The sequence below is a fragment of the Equus caballus genome, chromosome 31 (assembly GCF_041296265.1).
Source record: "Equus caballus isolate H_3958 breed thoroughbred chromosome 31, TB-T2T, whole genome shotgun sequence".
NCBI lineage: Eukaryota > Metazoa > Chordata > Mammalia > Perissodactyla > Equidae > Equus > Equus caballus.
In genome coordinates this window covers 9,066,709-9,085,538 of record NC_091714.1, presented here as the reverse complement: position 1 = coordinate 9,085,538, position 18,830 = coordinate 9,066,709, and the positions used below count along the sequence as shown (strand labels likewise).

Sequence of the window (18,830 nt, the reverse complement as noted above, 5' to 3'; positions counted from 1 at the left end):
CCAATCTTCTCACTTCTTCAGTGCCCTCGTTGTCATAACTTTGCTTTCAGACCCAATCAGGCTTTGAGTCTCTAGAGTCTTCCCACTTCCAGAGTCCAGAAGCTGTCTCTTGGCTCTTCTCTTCCTGATTTTATCCAGGTCCCAGCTTTTCAACCGCAATCATTTTTTCCATCCTGGATGCTAATTGGGGGGCCTTGTGAGAGAAATAAAGACCTGATCTGCATTGTTATAACTCCTTATAGCTGTTTTTCTCACTTCATCTGGGTCCTTGGTGCTGCCCGGCAATTATTCTATTTGTCCTTACTCAGTTTCCTTTGTTTCTTCCACAATGGCAAGTCCAGAATTTTGCCACTGTGCTCAGGTTCCTTCCTCCGCCTGCTTCCTCTCACCTCTAGCAGGTGACCTTGCTTCCTGCGTCCCTGGGAAATGAAGGTCATCAGGATGACATCCCTCATCTTCCCTCTTTTAACTTCTAAACCTTCATCTCCCCCTTCCTTCCTCTGAGGAAAGGTTGCTGTCACCACTTCTCTTGAAGATGACTTCAGGTACATAAAGATTCTTTGCAAGCAGGTTTAGGCCCCAGGGCAGGTCTGGGTTGAATCCATCTTTGGAGCCCCCTCCCCCATAGTACCTGGCTCGAAAAGCTGATGCCTGCTGTTGAGCAGGTGTCACATTATTTGACACTGAAGCAGTGAATCTGAAACCATGTAAAGCAAAGTTGGGCATCTTTACTTTCTTGCCTGGCACTCCTTTCATAGGAAATATCTATGGACATATGAGAAAGGGATACCTCAAGCATGCATTTCATCCTTTTCTATGAGTAGTTCATCAAAATGAGCACCAATCTTCAGATATATATTTTTTTGGCGGTTTGTTTATTTAAATGTGACTGATGTGAAATTTTAAAACTCTGACCCTAGGGTCTTGAGATGGGCTCCTTCCCTCATCTGTTGATTGAACAGTGTAATTAATCCATGAAGCCATAACCATCCTCACCGTTCATGCCTGCATGCCTGGCTCGGGCTTCAGGTCAGGCCCCAACAGGCACTAACACCAGCAAGAGGCAGTCTTCTCAGCGCCTTAGATTTCTCAGCTGTAAAATGCTGGGACTTGACAAAAAGGTTCTAGACTCCTTTCTAGGGACCTTCTCAGGTTCTAAGGTTCTAGGATTGCTTTCAGAAATGTCATGAATTTGTGACACTGAGTGGACCACTTCCACCACTTTTAATGAGCGATCCTAAGTTTTGTGAGCATTGGGAACCATATATATTCCTGAGAAATTGCTATTTGCCATTTTCTCCACCCTACTTTGAATGTTTTAGGTCAGCATATCCAAAAATCATATTAGTGAAGGAGGAAACACTGAATTATAGTTGCTGGGTGATGTGTTTGAAACTGAACACACAGAGGTGCAAGAATAAAGAATTGTCTCCAATGATGCCCTGCAAGTACCTCTCCCAACGGCCGCTTAGTCCGTGCTGCCCTCCCCTTCTCTATGTGCAGTGGCAGGAATTCTGCCAAATGAGCCAAGGAGATGGCTATGTCAACGTGTTTAAACTGACACGTGTCAGTGTCGCTCTGGGAAAAGGTGTCAGGCAGCCCAGTACACCAATAGGCAAATCACATACTACAGTACTGCTGCCTCGGTGCCATCAGACGATGCTGGAGCCAGGTCATGGGGCTGCTGTGTGCCAGACTAGTGCGTAAAGTGTACCCCAATTCCAAAGTTTTAAATTAATTATGAATCAAAGACTGTCCTCTCTTCACATACTAGTTTCGATTAAAGTCTTTGGCCAATGGGAAATTAATAATGTCTGTGGCATTATTTTCTCGGTAGCTTTCTCATGCAATTATTCGTTTTTTTAAGTGCGCTATTTGCAGGGCAAAGCTCAGTTTCTGGTTCATGGCCTGGATGGTGGGCTCCTCAAGGCAAGGCCCCCTGATTTGCTTATCTTCATATCCCCAGAGCCTGGGACAAGCACATAGTAGGTCCTCAATAAATGTCTGTTAAGTGAGATGCGCTTGGAGCCTGCTTCTGCTCTGTGTCTGCGCCCTGGTGGAGGAAATGAGCATTGAGAGGAGCTGGGGCTCTGGATGTTGCAGAGCTATCTGTCAGAAGGTCATGGTCACCTCGATCTGGTTCAGCTGCTGATTCTGAGGGTGGTCCTGGGCAGGCCAGTCGGTTGGCCACAGAGTGGTGCTGTCATTAAGCAGAGATCCTCATTCTTGCCTCCTGTTTCTTGGAGGGGCCTGGGTGAAGAGTGGCGTTGAATGCATTTGGTGATTGGAATTCCTCGAGGCTTGCTGGTCTGTGAGGAGGAGGCTTTTACGCAGTCAGATCTGTTTGCTGTGAGGTTGCCTCTCTCCCATGGAGGCACTAACAGGCACCTTCCTCCGGGGGGCTCAGATCTCTTTGTCCGAGTGCCCGTTTCAAAGCCGCCTCTCATATTAGAATATATTTAGACTTCACCAGTCTTAGAGCCCATTCTTTAATAATACAAAGCAGGCCATAGAGGCTCGTGAGCAGAGCTTTTTAACTTCATTTAGCCAGATGCTCTTGGGTAAGAGCAAAGAAGTCAGGAGTTCCAGCCCGAATAGAAAAGCCACAGAAGGGACTCAGAACCATCAGCCAACTGGAAGAGGCAACAGTTGAGGGCAGGCTTCTCGGGCACCAGGGCTTAAACCAGCTTTCTGCGGGGTTTCCTCTACCTTGATGAATGTAACTATCTGCTCCTAGAGTTTCCCTTCAGTGAATTCTTAGGAAGCAAGCAACTGGAAGCGAGGCCCTTTGCTCAGGGTGGACACTTATTTCAGAGGGTGATGAGTGGCTGTCCCGAGTGGGAGGGTGAGGGCCTGTTGAAAGCTGGAGAGATGAACGGTCCCCATGTGTGTGGCCTTGAATGAAATGAAATGTTAGCTGTCTTTGCCTTCACGTCCTGGGAGAACCTGCGGTAGTTAATAAAACTGGTGCTTCCGATGAGGTCGGCATCCTGGGGGCCGGATGCCACTTTCCCGCTGCCTATCCATCACGGGCTTTTCTTTTGAGGTCTGAGTGAAGAAGAGGGCAGGCACGGGGCTGTAACGTCACTGAAGAGGCATGCAGCTTCCTGTCCAGGATCCCTGCAAATGCAGCTATTCGGCTCGAAAGAAAACACCTTTTTTAACTTATCAACCTATTCATATATTGTAACTGGATCTTTCATTTGCAAATGGTATGTTGGGTAACAGTAAAAAATTGAAATAACCAGGGACCGGCCCCGTGGCCAAGTGGTTAAGTTCATGCATTCCACTTCCAGCGGTCCAGGGTTTTGCTGGTTTGGATCCTGGGTGCAGACCTAGCACGGCTCATCGCGCCATGCTGAGGCCGCATCCTACGTAGCACAATCGGAAGGACCCACAGCTAGAATATAGAACTATGTACTGGGGGGCTTTGGGGAGAAGAAGAAGAAGAAGAAGAAAAAAGAAGATTGGCAACAGATATTAGTTCAAGTGCCAATCTTTAGGGAAAAAAAATTGAAATAACCAATAGCCCTTCAACAAAATAAGGTCTTTCATTGCCAGAAAATGGCTGCATTACTTACTGTTCTACTCCCAAATGAAACAAATGTAGAGAGTTTTAGACTAAAACAAACCAAACCAAATGAACCTTTGAATTGAGCCATAATTTTCCTTAGAACATTTAACCTTCCTTCCTCTTAGCTTCCATGGTCCATGAGGCTGTCTCTGTGTTACACTATGGGATGAAGACACACCGATGTCTGCGTTTCAGCTGTTAAAGAGATCAGAAAAGGATTATTGCTTCTTTTGCTTTCTGTGGCCCCCGCGAGTCTTCGGGAAGTTCGACTGAAAACTACAGCACCACCAGATGGATCTGGAGCCAATGCCTCTAACGACCACACCTTCACGTCACTAGCAGAGGGAACCTTCACAGCTGGTTACCTAGAGAAGCTCCTTGATCCTTCCGTGCTGTGTCAGTAGGGGCTGGACCATGGAAGGGCTCACCCCAATCTCCTGTTGCAGGTGACTGAGGACGTCAGTGACTCCTGTTGCCTTCCAGGCTCATGGATGAGTAGGATGCAGTAGCATGCACTGGCATGAGTAGGATGCAGACTCCTGCTCTCCCTACACAGTGGTGGAGTAAGACTATTGGCTTAACGTAGGGAGAGATTCCCCTCAAAAGGCTTATGATCTGTAAAAACTGAGGGATATGTCCATGCAAGCCATTCTTGCGCTGGTAGCAGGGCTTTGTTGCCAGCTTGTTCTCTAGTGTCATTAATCTAGAGCTGGCTGCCATCTTGGGATGACTTGGCATTTTGCAGCCTCAGTCTTCTGTGGTGAAACTGATGGCATGAAGTAGTTTTCACTGATATTCATAGCACATTGGGGTCAAAGTCAGCCACTGATTGACATTTTGGATGACATCCTGAAGCTGCTGACATACCAGTGATTCTCAGGGCTTCTCAAACTGCGGTTTTCAGAACTTGGGAGAACCTGGCACTGCCAGGAGTCCATGAAGGCGTAAGATACACTGGCCACATCCAACGGGAAGCGTTTTCTTGGCAGTCAGTCATTTAAAATGTTACTTTTTATGTTAAAACAAGCACCAAAATATTATGGGGTCATCTACCGAATTCAAATGCAATTTTGAGAGAAAACCAAGACTGTGAATAAATTGCCATGCTCCAGGCTTCTGGGTGTTGAGTTTGTTTTCTTTGCTGTTATGTAGACTTTGGTGAAAAGTCTGAGGAACTCTGTTAGGTGATAAAGCGGTCCAGCGCTTTTGTGAAACAAACAAAACAAAATGGCTGAAATCGAGTGGTCGCAGGATGGCTGGAGGTATTTGCTTGGTTTCTGAGACAGTCCTGCTGGATTTTGAGAACCACATTTTGGGGCACAAATGCTGGCAGCCTTACGGATTGGCCTCTGACCACACCGTCCTTTTCTATACTCCATTCAAGTAGGATTCCCCATGGCTTCCTCACGTGGTGACAGCCTGGATGTCACCTCATCATCCTAGAAAGCAGGAAAGCGGAGTCTCTGTGAAGAGCTGGACAGGTCCAGTGGGCAGCAGAAATCTTAGAACTGAAGGCACTTAGGTTTTTTTGTTTTAAAATTTACCTTTAAATGCTTTATACAGGCTTCCACAATCTGTAACATTATTAGTAATTGACATTGATTAGCTTTGGGGAGATCAAGGTTCTTTTTTGTTGTTGTTTTTCTTTTAAGACCTTCTCTCTTCTTCCAGCCCCTGAAAAGGCAGCAAGGGTTTACTGACTCCAGGCACTGGCTTAGGAGTGCTGTTCTAGTGTCTCTGAAGGATGATGAGATGTGTGCCTGTCCCACTAATGCTCTCCTCAGTGTCCCATCTGCTTCCCAGTCAGGCAGCCAGGCCATTGTTGTGGCTGACCAGGTCCTTGGCTCTTCATTAGATGATCTTTGCTTGGACACTGAAACGTGTGTGAATGTAAGGGGAATAGTGTGATGAGTGGATCCTGAAGGGACAAATGGACTGACTTCCCCTGAAAAGCAATGAGGCCCTTGGGAACTTAGCTGACATTTTATGTAAGCAGATGTACTCATGGCATGAACATCTTGGATAGTGAAACCAGATGCTGGAGACCAGAGTCTTCACCAGAGGTGTCTGTGAGGCACCAAGGGGACCTTCTCCCAGAGCAGGCACAGTGCTTATGCCATCATGTGGCTGCTGGTGACACCAACTCTGCAGCCACCGTGAGCTTCTGAACAAGAGTGAAGTGGAAAGAATAGGGCTGTAGATGCTATAGACCCAGGTTCCAGTTCCAGCAGTTGAGGAGGAAGAAATACTCCTCTATCCTCTAGGTTCTTCTGGCTGGTCTAAAAATTAAATTGACATGAGGTGGAATAACAGGAGAAAATCAAACAAATTTAATAACATGTATACATGGGAGAAACCCAGAAAAACTGAGTAACTTTTTAAAATGGCTGAAGCCACCACTTTGAATACCATCTTCAGCTAAAAACAAAGGAGGATGTTGGGGGTAGTGGTTTTGAAATTCAAAGGGGAGGAAGGCAGTTCACATGGAGATGGGAAAGGAAATAATGGTAAACAAAAGTTTGCCATGCCTTGCAAAGACAATCAGACGTGGAGAGGACTTTGATCAAATGGGCCTTGCCAGGGTACTCCTGTCTACCACACCTAGTTCATATTATACTATTGTTATCTGTGCTGAGAGCTTCTCCCTGGAACAGACCTTCTATCTCAAATTTGTAGGCAGTTAGGGAGAAGGTCAAAGATTCTTTCTGAGTCTTTTGTTCTTAAAAATAATCAAGCCAGAGAGACACTTTTGGGGTTGCCTACTTAGCTTAGTGCCTACTGCTGTCTGGCTTCAAAATTCTAAGCCTCCTTTTCCTTGCCTGTGAATGGGGTGTTACTGGGTTAACGTGAGGATGTTTGTCAAATGCCTTCCCCCAGTAGGTCTCCAATAAATTATGAAGGTTGGTGACACTGACAGACACTCTTCCAAAATGAAGAAATGAGATTCTCTTTCTCCTTATTGTTAAATAGCTGGGCCGACCCAAATATCACACAAAAGCTCAATAAGTGATTAAAATTTTGGAAGTTGCTTATTGGAGAGGAGAATGGGGTGTTAAACAGAGACTTCAAAGTAAGTATTGCAAATACTGAGTGTGTTGGAGAAGAGTTTTGTGAAACACATGGAGGTGTCTCAGGAGGATTATGTGTCAGAACTTGCCCAGAAAAAAGGAGCCCTTGGTAGGTAGAGGCTGATGAGGCACTCGCTAACCTCCCGTGGCAGACGACCGTCAGTGCTGCGCCTGGACTTATGTTGGGAGCAGAATGGGGACAGCAAAGCGCATGTCCTCTGTTTGGCTGTCCACATCTACCTTCACCCTCTCTAACGCATATTTCCTTCCCTTTTCTTGCCCCCCTCTCCTCTTCCTTATCAGGCTTATTCATCAAACGTGCATGGAAACTCTGGAGTCTCAGCTGGCCCCATAGAGGTGGGAGACAAGGGCACATTTTCCCAAGCCCTCCAGGTGGTTCTCATGCACCCCACACTTGAGGACCACCACTCTAGCCTCATGGCTGGACTCCCTCTCAACCTACAGACCACTGTCCCTGGTTGCCTTGAGGACTGATGTTTGGGGATGATGGTGTGGCTCCCTGGGGCGGAGGATGGGCGAGTGGAGGCCAGTGAGCACACAGACCTGCTCTGTCAGGCTGCGGGGTTGAGGGCAAGGGCCATCTTGCGAAGCTTGGTGGTCAGTGCAGAGAGGCGACAGATTGGCCAGCAGAACAAACTGCTTACTCTTAGGAGCTGTAGACTCAGTGATACCTCACGTTCTGCTGGTAAACAAGGATGTCCTGCTAGGTGAGATGGGGCCAAGGAAAGTGGTCACCAGACACAGTGAGTGTGTACTTTTCTGCCAATGAAGAGTAGAGACCTGCTCAGAGTAATTGATAACTGTTAGACGACGATGAAGACAATGAATAGTGCTTTCAGTTTATGGTGCAAAAAAAGTCAACTGGATGTAGACAACCTCATTTTGAGAAGATTTTCAGTGTAAAGAGTCTTTGACAATGCGTCCGTCTCTTTTGCTCCTGTCTGGTTCTTTGAAACACATTTTTTTAGTGCCCTTGGTGTGTGCAAGTCATCCTAGGAGGCTCTGAGAGGCGATCCCAGCTCGTGTGCTGGAGGGGGCCACCCACCCGTCCAATGAATGTGATAAATGAGAGATTTCGTTTTTATCATGACCACAAATACAACTGGCCATTAATGCGTGCTTAACATATGCCATGTACCGTAGTAAAGTTTACCTGGATTATATTACAAAACCCAACACATGTGTACTACCTTACAGAGAAGGAAACTGAGGCTCAGAGAGGACTCTCAAAGTCACATAGCCAGTGCCTGTTAGATTCAGATCCTGACCCTGGGGCCTGTGGAAGCCCAGTTTGAAAGCTACCATCTTTAACTAGCATTGAATTGTAAGTGAGCAAAGCGTCATGTTAAGTTTTGAATTTTTTTTCTGTGTGAAAAGGACAGACTCTGATTCCTTACAATTTCGGAATATTTGCCAATTTGCATAGCTGGCGATACGAATCAGGAGAGATGTTCTCATCCTATCTAGCTTTCTGATGTCCACTATGATCTAGATGGTAATTCTTTCACCCAACTGACCTGCCAAGTGGATGGTGTGTAATTAATTGGTGTGGGTCTTCTGTTATTGACTATCCCTGCGTAAGATCTACCTGACTGTGTTTTACCAAGAGCAATGAGGGGAATGTGTCTTGCCAAGTGTAGAATATGCCCAGCACTGGTGGACATGAATGTGATTACTCTTGGCAATTGGACTTCCTGTTTTCGAGATAAAAACTTACAGAGATTTGTTAGATGATGTCCAGAAGGCTTCTGGGATGCTATCACACACGGCTGAAAGAAAACACTTAATTTCATTGCAAGTGAATTTGAACCATATGGAGAGGTTTTGTAATGTGCATCTCATCTTAGAAGGGGATGACCAGATGATCTATAAAAGAGCTATAAAAGATGTTTGACAGTATACGTAACCCAGAATATTAAAGAAAGGACATTTTCAAAGTACTTGACAAAAAAATTGTGGTTGGCTTTTCTAAACCCAAAGATTTGAAAAATAGAGGGCGGTGTTGAGAGACTTGGCATTCTCCCTTCGCTCTGCGGTTTTCAGAGTCAGTAGCCTCTGTGCCGCCCGGAAACAGTTCTCTGGGGCGATCTTTGGCGAGAGGCCTTCTCTTGTTCCTTTGCTACTTGCTGAGTGTACCTGTCTGGTCCATTTTTAAAGAGATACACACATACATAAATTTAATGCCTGTTGTGCAAGGCATTTATGCTCCCGGTCTGAAGGGTGCCTCTGTAGCTCAGAAGGCCTGTTTTGCATTCGTGAGCAGAAGAGTTAGATGGTTGGTGGGATGGCACATGGGATGAGGGGAGAGCGTAAATGGAAGGGATCTGGTCAGATGAGAACGGAACTTGGCATCAGAATGGTTGAATTCAGGTCCCTGCTTGGCACTTAGCAGCCTGTGTGACCTTGAGTCAGTTACTTCACCTCTCTGAACCTCAGTTTTCTCATGGGGATTACGACATCTATCCTACTTACTTAAGAGTTTGTGTAAGGACAGTTAAAAGAAACCATATGAGAGCTTGTGACAAACTGTAAAGTTCTATGTCAAGTAGGCAGTGAGGTTGGTTATAAGGGCTGGCCTCAGCCCTGCTCCCATAACTTGCTCGGCAGGCCTGGCCTCCTTCTTGAACCCTGGTGTTCGGTGGTTAGGCAGCAGGTCGGAGCCTGGGGTGAAAGCCTGTGCAGTCCTAGGGGGCAGCTACTGGCGCTGCCACTGGGCAGCGTGGCTGATGTTTAGTGGGCCTGGTGTGGGTCAGGACAGAGCCACGGGCTGGGCACCTCGGGCGACAAACTTGTGCCACTGGGACCAAGCTCCTCGTCCTGGGAAACTCCCTGCTTCCTCCTTCAGGGACCTCGTCACTTTAGGAAATTCCGGTGACCTTTGTCCTCATGACTGTTTTTTCAGTATCCTACTGTGGAGCGTCAGAGGTGGTGTGTCCTGGAGCAGAGACCTGCAGTGCTCCCCAAGGCCCAGCAGTGACAGTGCGCTCTCCACCAGCACTGTACCCACTGTGGGATGTGTGGCTGGAAGGGTCCCAGGCCTGTCGCAGGACCACGGGGCAGGGAATGCCATTTCTGTTCCATAATTTATTTTCAGCTGTCTCTTTCAGACTCGTGTATGTGTTTCCAGTAGATTTGCCCATTTTGCTGGGCATCATCCCAGAACTCCCATGCTGAGTGGTGCTTTCTGCCATGGAAGGGAGAGGTGTTGTGGGCCACAAAGGGCTTTAGAACAAGAGCTGTGGAGGGTAGCACTGAGGCCAGTCAGGTCGATGATAGCAGCATGGACATAATCCTGTTTACTGCTGTCTCTTGGGAAATAGATTGTGTTGGTTGGGTGGTCACCCTGCCAGCACTACCTGAGAAATCAAGCCATGCAAATGGCCTGTGGCCACTTGAGCAGGAGTCATCTCTTACCCCCACATCACTGAGGTTCCCTGGAGGAAGTATGAGCTTTTGATAACAGTAAAATAAACATCATATGTTGTTGGCAGAGATCATTTTCATCTTACAGACTTTTTTTTAAACACAGCCCTGACCCCTGCCCAAAGCTGGGTACCCCATGAAATCAAACCCTGACTTCAGGTGGTTCACCTCAGAGAGTCTGTGACGTCATTCATGAGCAGGTCTTCTGTTCCAGCTGAAGTTTTTGTGTGTGGTGATAGTTTGAATTGGAGGCTTACAGAGGAAAAGAATGCCTTAGAGGATGTAAAAAGAGACTGAAGAAAAGTTCTCTGCTTCCTTTAAAATTTTCTCTCTTGACCTCTATTCCCATGCTCATGGCTCATGGAAAATTTATTTCCTAACTTTGCATAAATCTGAAAATGACACAAACACTAGTCTTGAAAAATTAACTCGGTTGTGTATTTTGTTCTGATAAATGTCTTCCAAAAATCTGCTGACTAACTTTAAAAAACAAACGAAAACGTCATTGTCGATAAATGAGAGTCAACATGCTGGTCCCTGTCCAGATTTTGCTTTTCTAGGTAGTTTTTACAAGAGTTTTTCCCGAGTATTTTTCAAAAAATTATTCTTACCCTAGCCCCACACAAGGTCTATTCAGCAGCGACACACGCTGATGAAGGAAGTTCACGTCTGCTTCTGTGATATAGTCACCCATGGACAACTCAAACGCTTAACAAGATTTGGCAGCCTGGATCTTTCTAGAAACATCGGATGTCACATTGTTATGAGCATCAAGCAAGAGATCCCCAATGGGAACTCATAGGAATAATCAAGTCATAGGATTGATATAGGAACTCATAGGATCAATCAATGCTGTGCTGTTAATGCGTTGGACTATTCGTACCGAACACTTTCAGAGAATTACTTTCTCTTGAACTCGATAATGAGCATAATTGTCATTTCCATAGGCGCTTGGTGGTCCCTGATTTTTATAGAAGCTAGACCTTGAAATTGAGAGCCCACCTCTTAACTTGGACCAAAACTGAGATCAATTCAGTATGACCCAGTGGAAGTGGTTACACTCACAACACCAGGGTGCGAGGCGAAGTTGTATATAGTTAGTCCATTTGCTACACTATTGGATTAAAAGCAAAAAATCTTAATAATTACTACTTTATATACTGGGGAAAATATTTGTTGAACCATTACACAGTATTCTCTTAGTAGCCTTTAGCAATGGGGTGCCCAGTGACTGATTAGTTAATTCCAGCTAGTGTACAAATGCATATTCTTTTTGGTTAGATTTAGAACATTGCAGCCAGGTGTCTGCTGTTCAGAGCAACCATCTCCGATGGCTGTTTATAGTCATGAGCTGCATAATGACGTTTCCGTCAACAACGAACCTTATATAGGATGGTGGTCCCATAAGATTGGTACCATGTAGCCTAGGTGTGTTGGCTGTACCATCTAGGTTTGTGTGAGTACACTCTATGATGTTTGCACAACGATGAAATCACCCAACGACACATTTCTTGGGACGTATCCCTGTTGTTGAGTGATGCATGACTGTATCTATAGTGTTATTGAGGCTTGCACTAACTCATGACATTAGTTTTTGTTTTTGCTTTAGCTTAGCTGGGAATTTTCTAGTCTAATAAAATTAATTAGAATTGAGGAAGGGGTTAATTTAGATGGTGAGGAAGAATGTCTGGGAAGTAACGGGCTTATATAACCACAGAGACACTCCTTAGCCTAAGTGGATCCCCAAGTAAGGGCTATAATGTGGCTCACTATTATAAATGCATAAGGTAGTCAGCACACAAGTCCCTTGTTCCCAAACTTATCAGCTCTTAATTGATGTAAAAGCAAGACTTTGAGTACTAGGTGTCGGCCACCAAAATGCATTGCTTTGAGAAAGCTCACAGTGGAGCATTTCTTGAATTTAATCAGTTTCACAAGAGGATTTCTCGAAATTGATTGATGTAGTGGGAAAGAAATAACAGAGACTGAAGATAGCGGCAGGGTTTATTTGGAAGGGCAAGACAGACATGCAAGAAAAATTAATATCAAAACCGCAAATCAGTTTATATTTAGCTCTCGGTGATTCACCGTAAAGGCCAGGAAAGCCCATCTTTTCAACCTGACAGTGCAAAGCTTCCTGGAGGACAGTTATAAATAGCACATAAGACTGTTTGCTGTATTCTGACCTTTAGCTCTCAGCAGAGAATATACAGTTTTGGCCTTAAGAGGGCAACAGGAAATAGATGAAAAAGAACGTTATAAAATATCCAAGATTTCTGGCTGGCAGTTTCACACACGATAGGTTTTCACTTCAAGTTATCGAGATCTCTTGGTCTGAAATGTGGGGAGGAACAAATGCACAGAGTGTAGATACCCTTGGGGAAAAAATGTTCTTACTAGAATTGTTTACCAAAAATGGATGTTTTAAGCCCAACTGCTAATTGTTGTGGCTCAGTCTTCGGAAAGACTTTATATACCCAATGGTAAACTCTAAGGGATGTACTGTTTAATGGTTTCTGTGTCATGTCCTCTTTAAGAAAAGGACGTGCCAAACAAGCCGTTGCGTGTCCGCGTGCGATCCTCAGACGACCGGCTGTCCGTTGCGTGGAAGGCGCCACGGCTGTCTGGAGCCAAGAGTCCACGAAGATCACGGGGTTTTCTTCTGGGCTACGGGGAAAGTGGCCGGAAGATGAATTACGTCCCACTGACAAGAGATGAGCGAACACATGAAATTAAAAAGCTTGGTGAGTGTTACATTAAGCGGTATTCAGTGTTTGATGATCTCTCCCATCCTTTCAATATTTAGATGCTCATTCGTGATCGAACATTTTATTGTAGTTAAAATGGTCATTTTTCAGGTTTTACAATTATTCAAAATTTTACCCTTTGTTTTATCCTCTATGCCTCCATCCTTTTAACCTTTGGTTGGTGGCAGCGCAAGACCACCCTTCCAGTGCACCTGCTTCCTCACCTGACAGCACCAATTTCTTGAACTGGACCACTTTTCTGGATGTTATGGGAGGACTAATGCTTTTCCCATCTCTGCTCTGCTTTCAACGTTTTGTTCTTTAAGCTTCATCTTAGATCCTAGGACACGGGACCTTGAGTCCCATTGAGATGAAATGTGGTGGCAGCCGAGTGGAGCCTGCACACCAGCCCTGCCTTCCTCCCTCTTTCCAAACCCTCACGGGGTAAAGGAAGCGTTGGTTGTGGAAGGCTGGAGGGCACCTCTGCTGCGACTGGGGGAGATTCTGTGCATCATTCTAGCCTGGATCGAGGCCTGACCTTTGCTGGACTTATTCATTGGCAGGCCTGGACAGTGGACACTGGCCATGATCCTTGAGGGCCAGTGCTTCTCCTCGTGCCTGGTGCTTCTTTGGTGTGGAGTCAGTGCCAAGGGCTGCAACTCTCCTGCTTTTCTCCCTCTTCCCTCACACCTTCTTATCTACTTGATGAGTTTGGCAAGTGACACTGGGTAACTGTGGCTTGGTCCCTTCCTATCCCTCCTCCTGAGGGGGAGCTGGCCTGTAGAAAGCACACATTCTGCTCAGCTCCTCTGTGCCCTGAGTCCTGGAAGGCCCAGGGCTGCTGAGCAGCAGAGGCCGTCTAATTCTGAGGTTCCGTATTAGAAAGTACACTCGTCCCCATGTTCTGCAACTTAGTTTGTACCAGCAGTAAATATTTTGGCCCCTGCTGCTTACTCTTCCTTCATTTCCTAATTGGATCAGTACACAGGCGAGGAAGATGGAGTGGTTTACTGAGCCCTTCTGGAGACTCCAATGGGATCCAGTGGTCTCTTCACTTACATATAGTGAGGCACTGCTCAGCTTCCAGCGTATTCAATGACGAGCTGGGGATAGAAGGAGGAATGGCTCAAGGCAAAGTAGCAGAGAAGGGCAGACAGCTGAAGGCCTGTGTGGTGTGAGCAGAGTCACCAATGAGAAGGCAGAGTGGCGCCCATTGACGCCTACGGGGGTATAAAAGATAAGATCTTCTCTCAGATACAGCAAGGGATGGGCAAATGGCAAGAACTGAGATTAGCTGGAGACAGGACAGAGGAATGGTAGAAGGAAGGGGGAGAAGAGAACCCTGGAGTGAGAGCTGCCAGGGCCACAGCAGCGATTAACACTGGTTTGGAGCTCAGCCCGATGAGGCGAGAACGGTGGTGGTGGAAATAGGTCTGCTTGGGGGACGAAGGCCTGGTGGGCCCACGCTCCTCAGGTGCCCTGAGGACAAGAACCGCTTTGCTAAAGGCATGACCATACAACATCTTGAAGTGTGGACAAGCAGCTCCAAGTTCTCAGGACTCAAGGCTGGCTCCCTGGGCTGCAGGGCAGACACTGCCCAGGACATGCTGATCTGGTAGAGACACTCAGTGCAAGGCCAGGCTGGATTCCCTCCTGAAGTAGCCTCCGAGGCTATTTGCTGCTCTCTTCAGCCACCTGCCAAAGACGTTCTCGGAAAAGTCCGTTGGGTATGCACAGCACAGGGTCAGCCGTGGCGCTCTGTGGGCTCCATGGTCTCCACGTGGTGGCACAGGCAGCAGCGAGCCAGGCAGAGCATTGAAGCCATTTCAAAGCACAGAATGCAGACTTTTTCCAGCCAAAAGAGACTAGCTGCCTCTCTGCTCCAATGCCACACGGAACCACGAGGGATCGCAGAAGCCAAGGGAGAAATCTGAGCTCTCAGTGCATTGTGAAGCCTGGCTTCAGCACTGGCCGCAAGACCTGGAGCTAGAGGCTCAGTCACTGAAGCCACTGAATAATGTGGACACTCTTGAGTCATTCATTCCTGAATGTGCTGTGCAGGTTAAACGGCTCTGTTTTGGTGATGTGGGCCAGATTTTACCCAGAATGTCAACAGAAGAGTAGAGTCACTATTTTTGCATTTTTGATACTGCAGGAGAGCATTTCTTCAGTGGGAAGTTTTCATTGTTCTGGGTCTTTCATAGACAACACACATTAAAATGTCATTTGGTGTTGACAACTTTTTCATCTGACTGGTTCTATTCGTTCCCTCAGTAGTGAACACCTGGCTCACTTGAGGGTGGCAGAAGGATTTTTTTTGTTGCCTGAACTTGAGCAAATGTTGGAACTGAGGTGGGAGTGGGCTCTGGTCCCAACCTGAACAGACAATGCTGGTCTCTTGGGCTTCCACTACAACATGATAGCTTTCGAATTTCCACCACGTAAAAAGCATTGGGCTTGCCATTCTGTACAATCTGAGAGGTTACCATGAGGAGGAGGAGGTCTTACTGGATGCTTGCTCCATCATGCCTGGGAGGAAAGGATGAAATCAATTCCCCGGGTATGTTAGAGTGGGCCTGCTGTATTATGGGACGCCTGTCTCCTGGTTTTATGCTGGATAGTAGTTTAATTCTGCTTATAACCCAGATGCCATTGAAAGTGTCATACTGCAGAGAATGGTCAGATATTAAGGAAATTTGGAGAAAAGCGAGCCTGAGGTACTGGCAGCAGAAACCTCATCCTCTGAGTCATTCATTAACTACGTCTTATTGGGCATCTTCTGTCAGTCATCACCCCAGGTCCTGAGGCCCCAGCAGTCGCTCACAGAGACAGACAATCAACAGTGTGAGTAGAGCTCCTTCTTGTAAAAGTTGCCTGGAGACAGCAAAGCAGGCCCAGGAGGCGGGCAGTGCTGCAGTGGGAGCGCCAGTGTCAATCCCAAGGTCAAAGGAGGCCCACAGGGAAAGTGGAGGGGAGAGGAGATAGCAAGCCCCAGGATGTGAGGTGGGAGCTGGACGGTAATAAAAGAATGAGGACGTTTCAGTTTGGAGTCCTTCAGAAAGTTACAACAGACCTTCAGAAGTCCAGACACTCAGAGTTTCTCACGCATCACACACTCGAGGTCCACTTCAGGTTGGGAAAGTGAGCAAATACATTGGCTCTGACAGTGGGGGGGTACTTGGGGTCACTGGGTTGGTGATGCTGGGATCATTTTGGCAATTTTATTTCCACCTTTTATTCAATAATCAGGAACACAGACGTAGGCGTGTTTTTATACCATTGCATAGTCTGCATTATCTCTTTATGAAACAGGGGTGCTCTCCTCCTATCCAGCTGTCAGGCACTTTCTCAGCCCCGGTGCCCCTTCAGCCCTGGGCCTGTTAACATCCTTGCCTGCGTTATTAAGAGCCTGGGGTTTGCAGCCACACAGAACTGGATGTGAGAATTGGCCCTGCCACTTAGACCATGACCTTGCGGGGGTGATCTCACTCCTCTGAGCCTGGTTCCTCTTCTGAAATGGAGACAAGGAGAGTAGCTTCCTCATGGGCTTTGTCAGGACTAAATGAAGAATTGACGTGAAATGCTTAACACAGCGAAGAGACTGGACTGCACACACGTGAGCTGTTATTCTAGTTAACTGCAGTACAAAGCTCTTCCTTCGTGGTAATCTTGAGCCAAGTTTAGTTTGGAGAGCTCAGCAAATCAAGAATCTGGGCATAAAAAAAAAAATCAAAGAACTTTAAGAATTACATTGCTAATACATAAAAATGTCGATTTGGGGAATTATTCATTTCTTGGTGGTTCTTGATAAATCATGGGCCACTGCTTTTCGCACTTATTTATTTATTCATGTTCCTGGATCGTGAAGCTGGACGGCAGTGGGGCACAGTTTTTTCTTTGTTGCCTTTGGGCATGCGTCCACTGTCAACAGCACCGAGAAGTTAACAGAGCTGAAGCAGCTCCTCTGTTTAGAAGCTTAGTTTGATGTTCTGTGGATCCAAGTGTATCAAACTTGATTCCTGCCTTGTATAAAACCTGCATTTCGAAATTCTCTGGTAGACTAAGATGTGAGAGCCTTAGCCTAAATAAATTACTCACGGCACAGTGTGAGTTTCACCTGCCCTACAGAGAGAGAGAGAGAGCAGGTTGTCAATATTATCTCTTTCCCTTGAAATCTGATAGCCTACAGCAGTTTACTTTACATAAATAGGGCTCTCTGTGTGAGGTTTTCGGACACGGGTCTCCTTTTATGTAACTCCACATGCTGTTTGTAAAAACAAAAGGTTTATTTTCCCACTGCCTTATGAAAGTTTGCAATTCCTGAAGGAAGGACTCCAGAGTTGTAAGTTTCCTTTAGGATCTATTAATTTACTTAGGTATTACATGCTGCTATAACTGTCTGCATTAGAAATATATCAGGTTGCCTCATTTTTATTTGTGAATTGATTAGGGTTGCTACAAGAAGCTCTGTCAGTAGAGACAAGTTAGGCATCGGCAACCTTGGGGTCAGGGAAGATAATGAGGCCTTCTTAGGGGTGTGACCTTGGGCGAATCAATCAATTTTCATGGCTTTATGTCCTTATTTCTTAAATAAGCAGGTCAAATTGGAAGATAACTGAGGTTTCACGTGGGTCTCAGACTCTATGATTCCATAGTACTCAAGAGTTACAAGTTTCATTTCATCATTGTGACTTTTTTTCCAAATAGAGTTTTCAAGTTTAGGTTAAGTTGAATGCTAGTGGGCCCAAAGTGCAATTTTGGGGGGTGGGAGTGGGGAACTAAGTGAAAGAACAATCCAGAAATAAAGGATATGTTTAAACTCTTCCATTTGTTCTTCCGTTCTGAGGCTTTTACTTTCGAAGGGCACAGCATCCCTTCGGGGCTGCTGACCTGGCCCACTGGCCTTTCTTGTCCCTCTCCCTTCTTTTTGAGGACAGATAAAACCAGAGTCGCCCCTTCTTTATTTTGGAACTAAAAAGAAATTGGGGGAATTATGTGGGTAAATATGCTATTCTTTGATTTCTTAAACATTGCTCTTCTTTCTTTGGGGCTGATGAGATGGAAACCCATTTCATTTTCAAGACTGTAGGTACAAATCGCTTCCACATTTTCTAACGTAGGAGTGTTCTTATTTAGTTCCTGCAGTGCTTTGTTGTCACCTTTAGTTGTCCTGAAGAAGTGGGAACGCCCCAGAAAGATGAGACGGGAAGGGGGAAGGTGGGAGGGACGCAGACAACTAGGGATGTGTGTCCTCGGAACACCAACCACAGAGCCTCATCCCTTGCTCGTTGGTCCACAGCCTCCGAGTCAGTGTACGTGGTCTCCCTGCAGTCCATGAACGCCCAGGGGAGGAGTCAGCCAGTCTACAGGGCGGCCCTAACGAAGCGGAAGATTTCAGGTATGTTTCTAAGGATGCATCTGGTTGAGCCATGGTCTAGGGGTGAATGCAGTGTTGTTTCCAGGTTATGCTGACTGGGTAATGAATTACATGGATTTTATTGAATATAAAGGAAACAACAGGGCAGACTTGGGCACATTATGGATACAAGTGTGTTTCTTTTATATTCAGAGGTTAGAGCGTTCTTTGGTGAAATATATTTCTCTGTATATTTTGCATGGCTTCACTGCACAGATTTGCCACGATAGGAGCGGCCAAGTATTTATTCCATTTAAAGGCATAATCTGATCCATGCATAAATTGGCCTACTTATCGACTGTGAACAGAGAGAAATAAGAGTGGGTGTGGAGGAGGTGGCTTGGAAGATATGCACTCAAACTTTATTTCAGCTAATATTGCGTAAAAATGGCATTGAGAAGAGAGAGAAGAATGTAGTAGTGCCTTGCTGATAGCTTGATCATTGGTCACTTACTAAGGAATACTTTTTTCCACATCCCTTCACAGATATTTTTTATACTACTTATATTTTAACAAATTACGTATACCTTTTCTGGATCATGTGCCTTAATTGAGAGAGGCAACTGCAGTCTAATTATTTT

The 18,830-nt window shown here is 45.9% G+C and overlaps 1 protein-coding gene across 2 annotated transcripts in view; it reads left to right on the top strand.

The window, feature by feature from the left end:
• FNDC1 (fibronectin type III domain containing 1) overlaps nt 1–18,830 on the top strand; it is a 96,761-nt gene that overhangs the window by 32,105 nt on the left and 45,826 nt on the right. For both annotated transcript variants that reach the window (XM_070256539.1, XM_023633138.2), the window contains exons 5-6: nt 12,624–12,830; nt 18,133–18,231. In XM_070256539.1, coding sequence (XP_070112640.1) covers nt 12,624–12,830; nt 18,133–18,231 — 306 coding nt within the window. The remainder of the gene's footprint in view (nt 1–12,623; nt 12,831–18,132; nt 18,232–18,830) is intronic.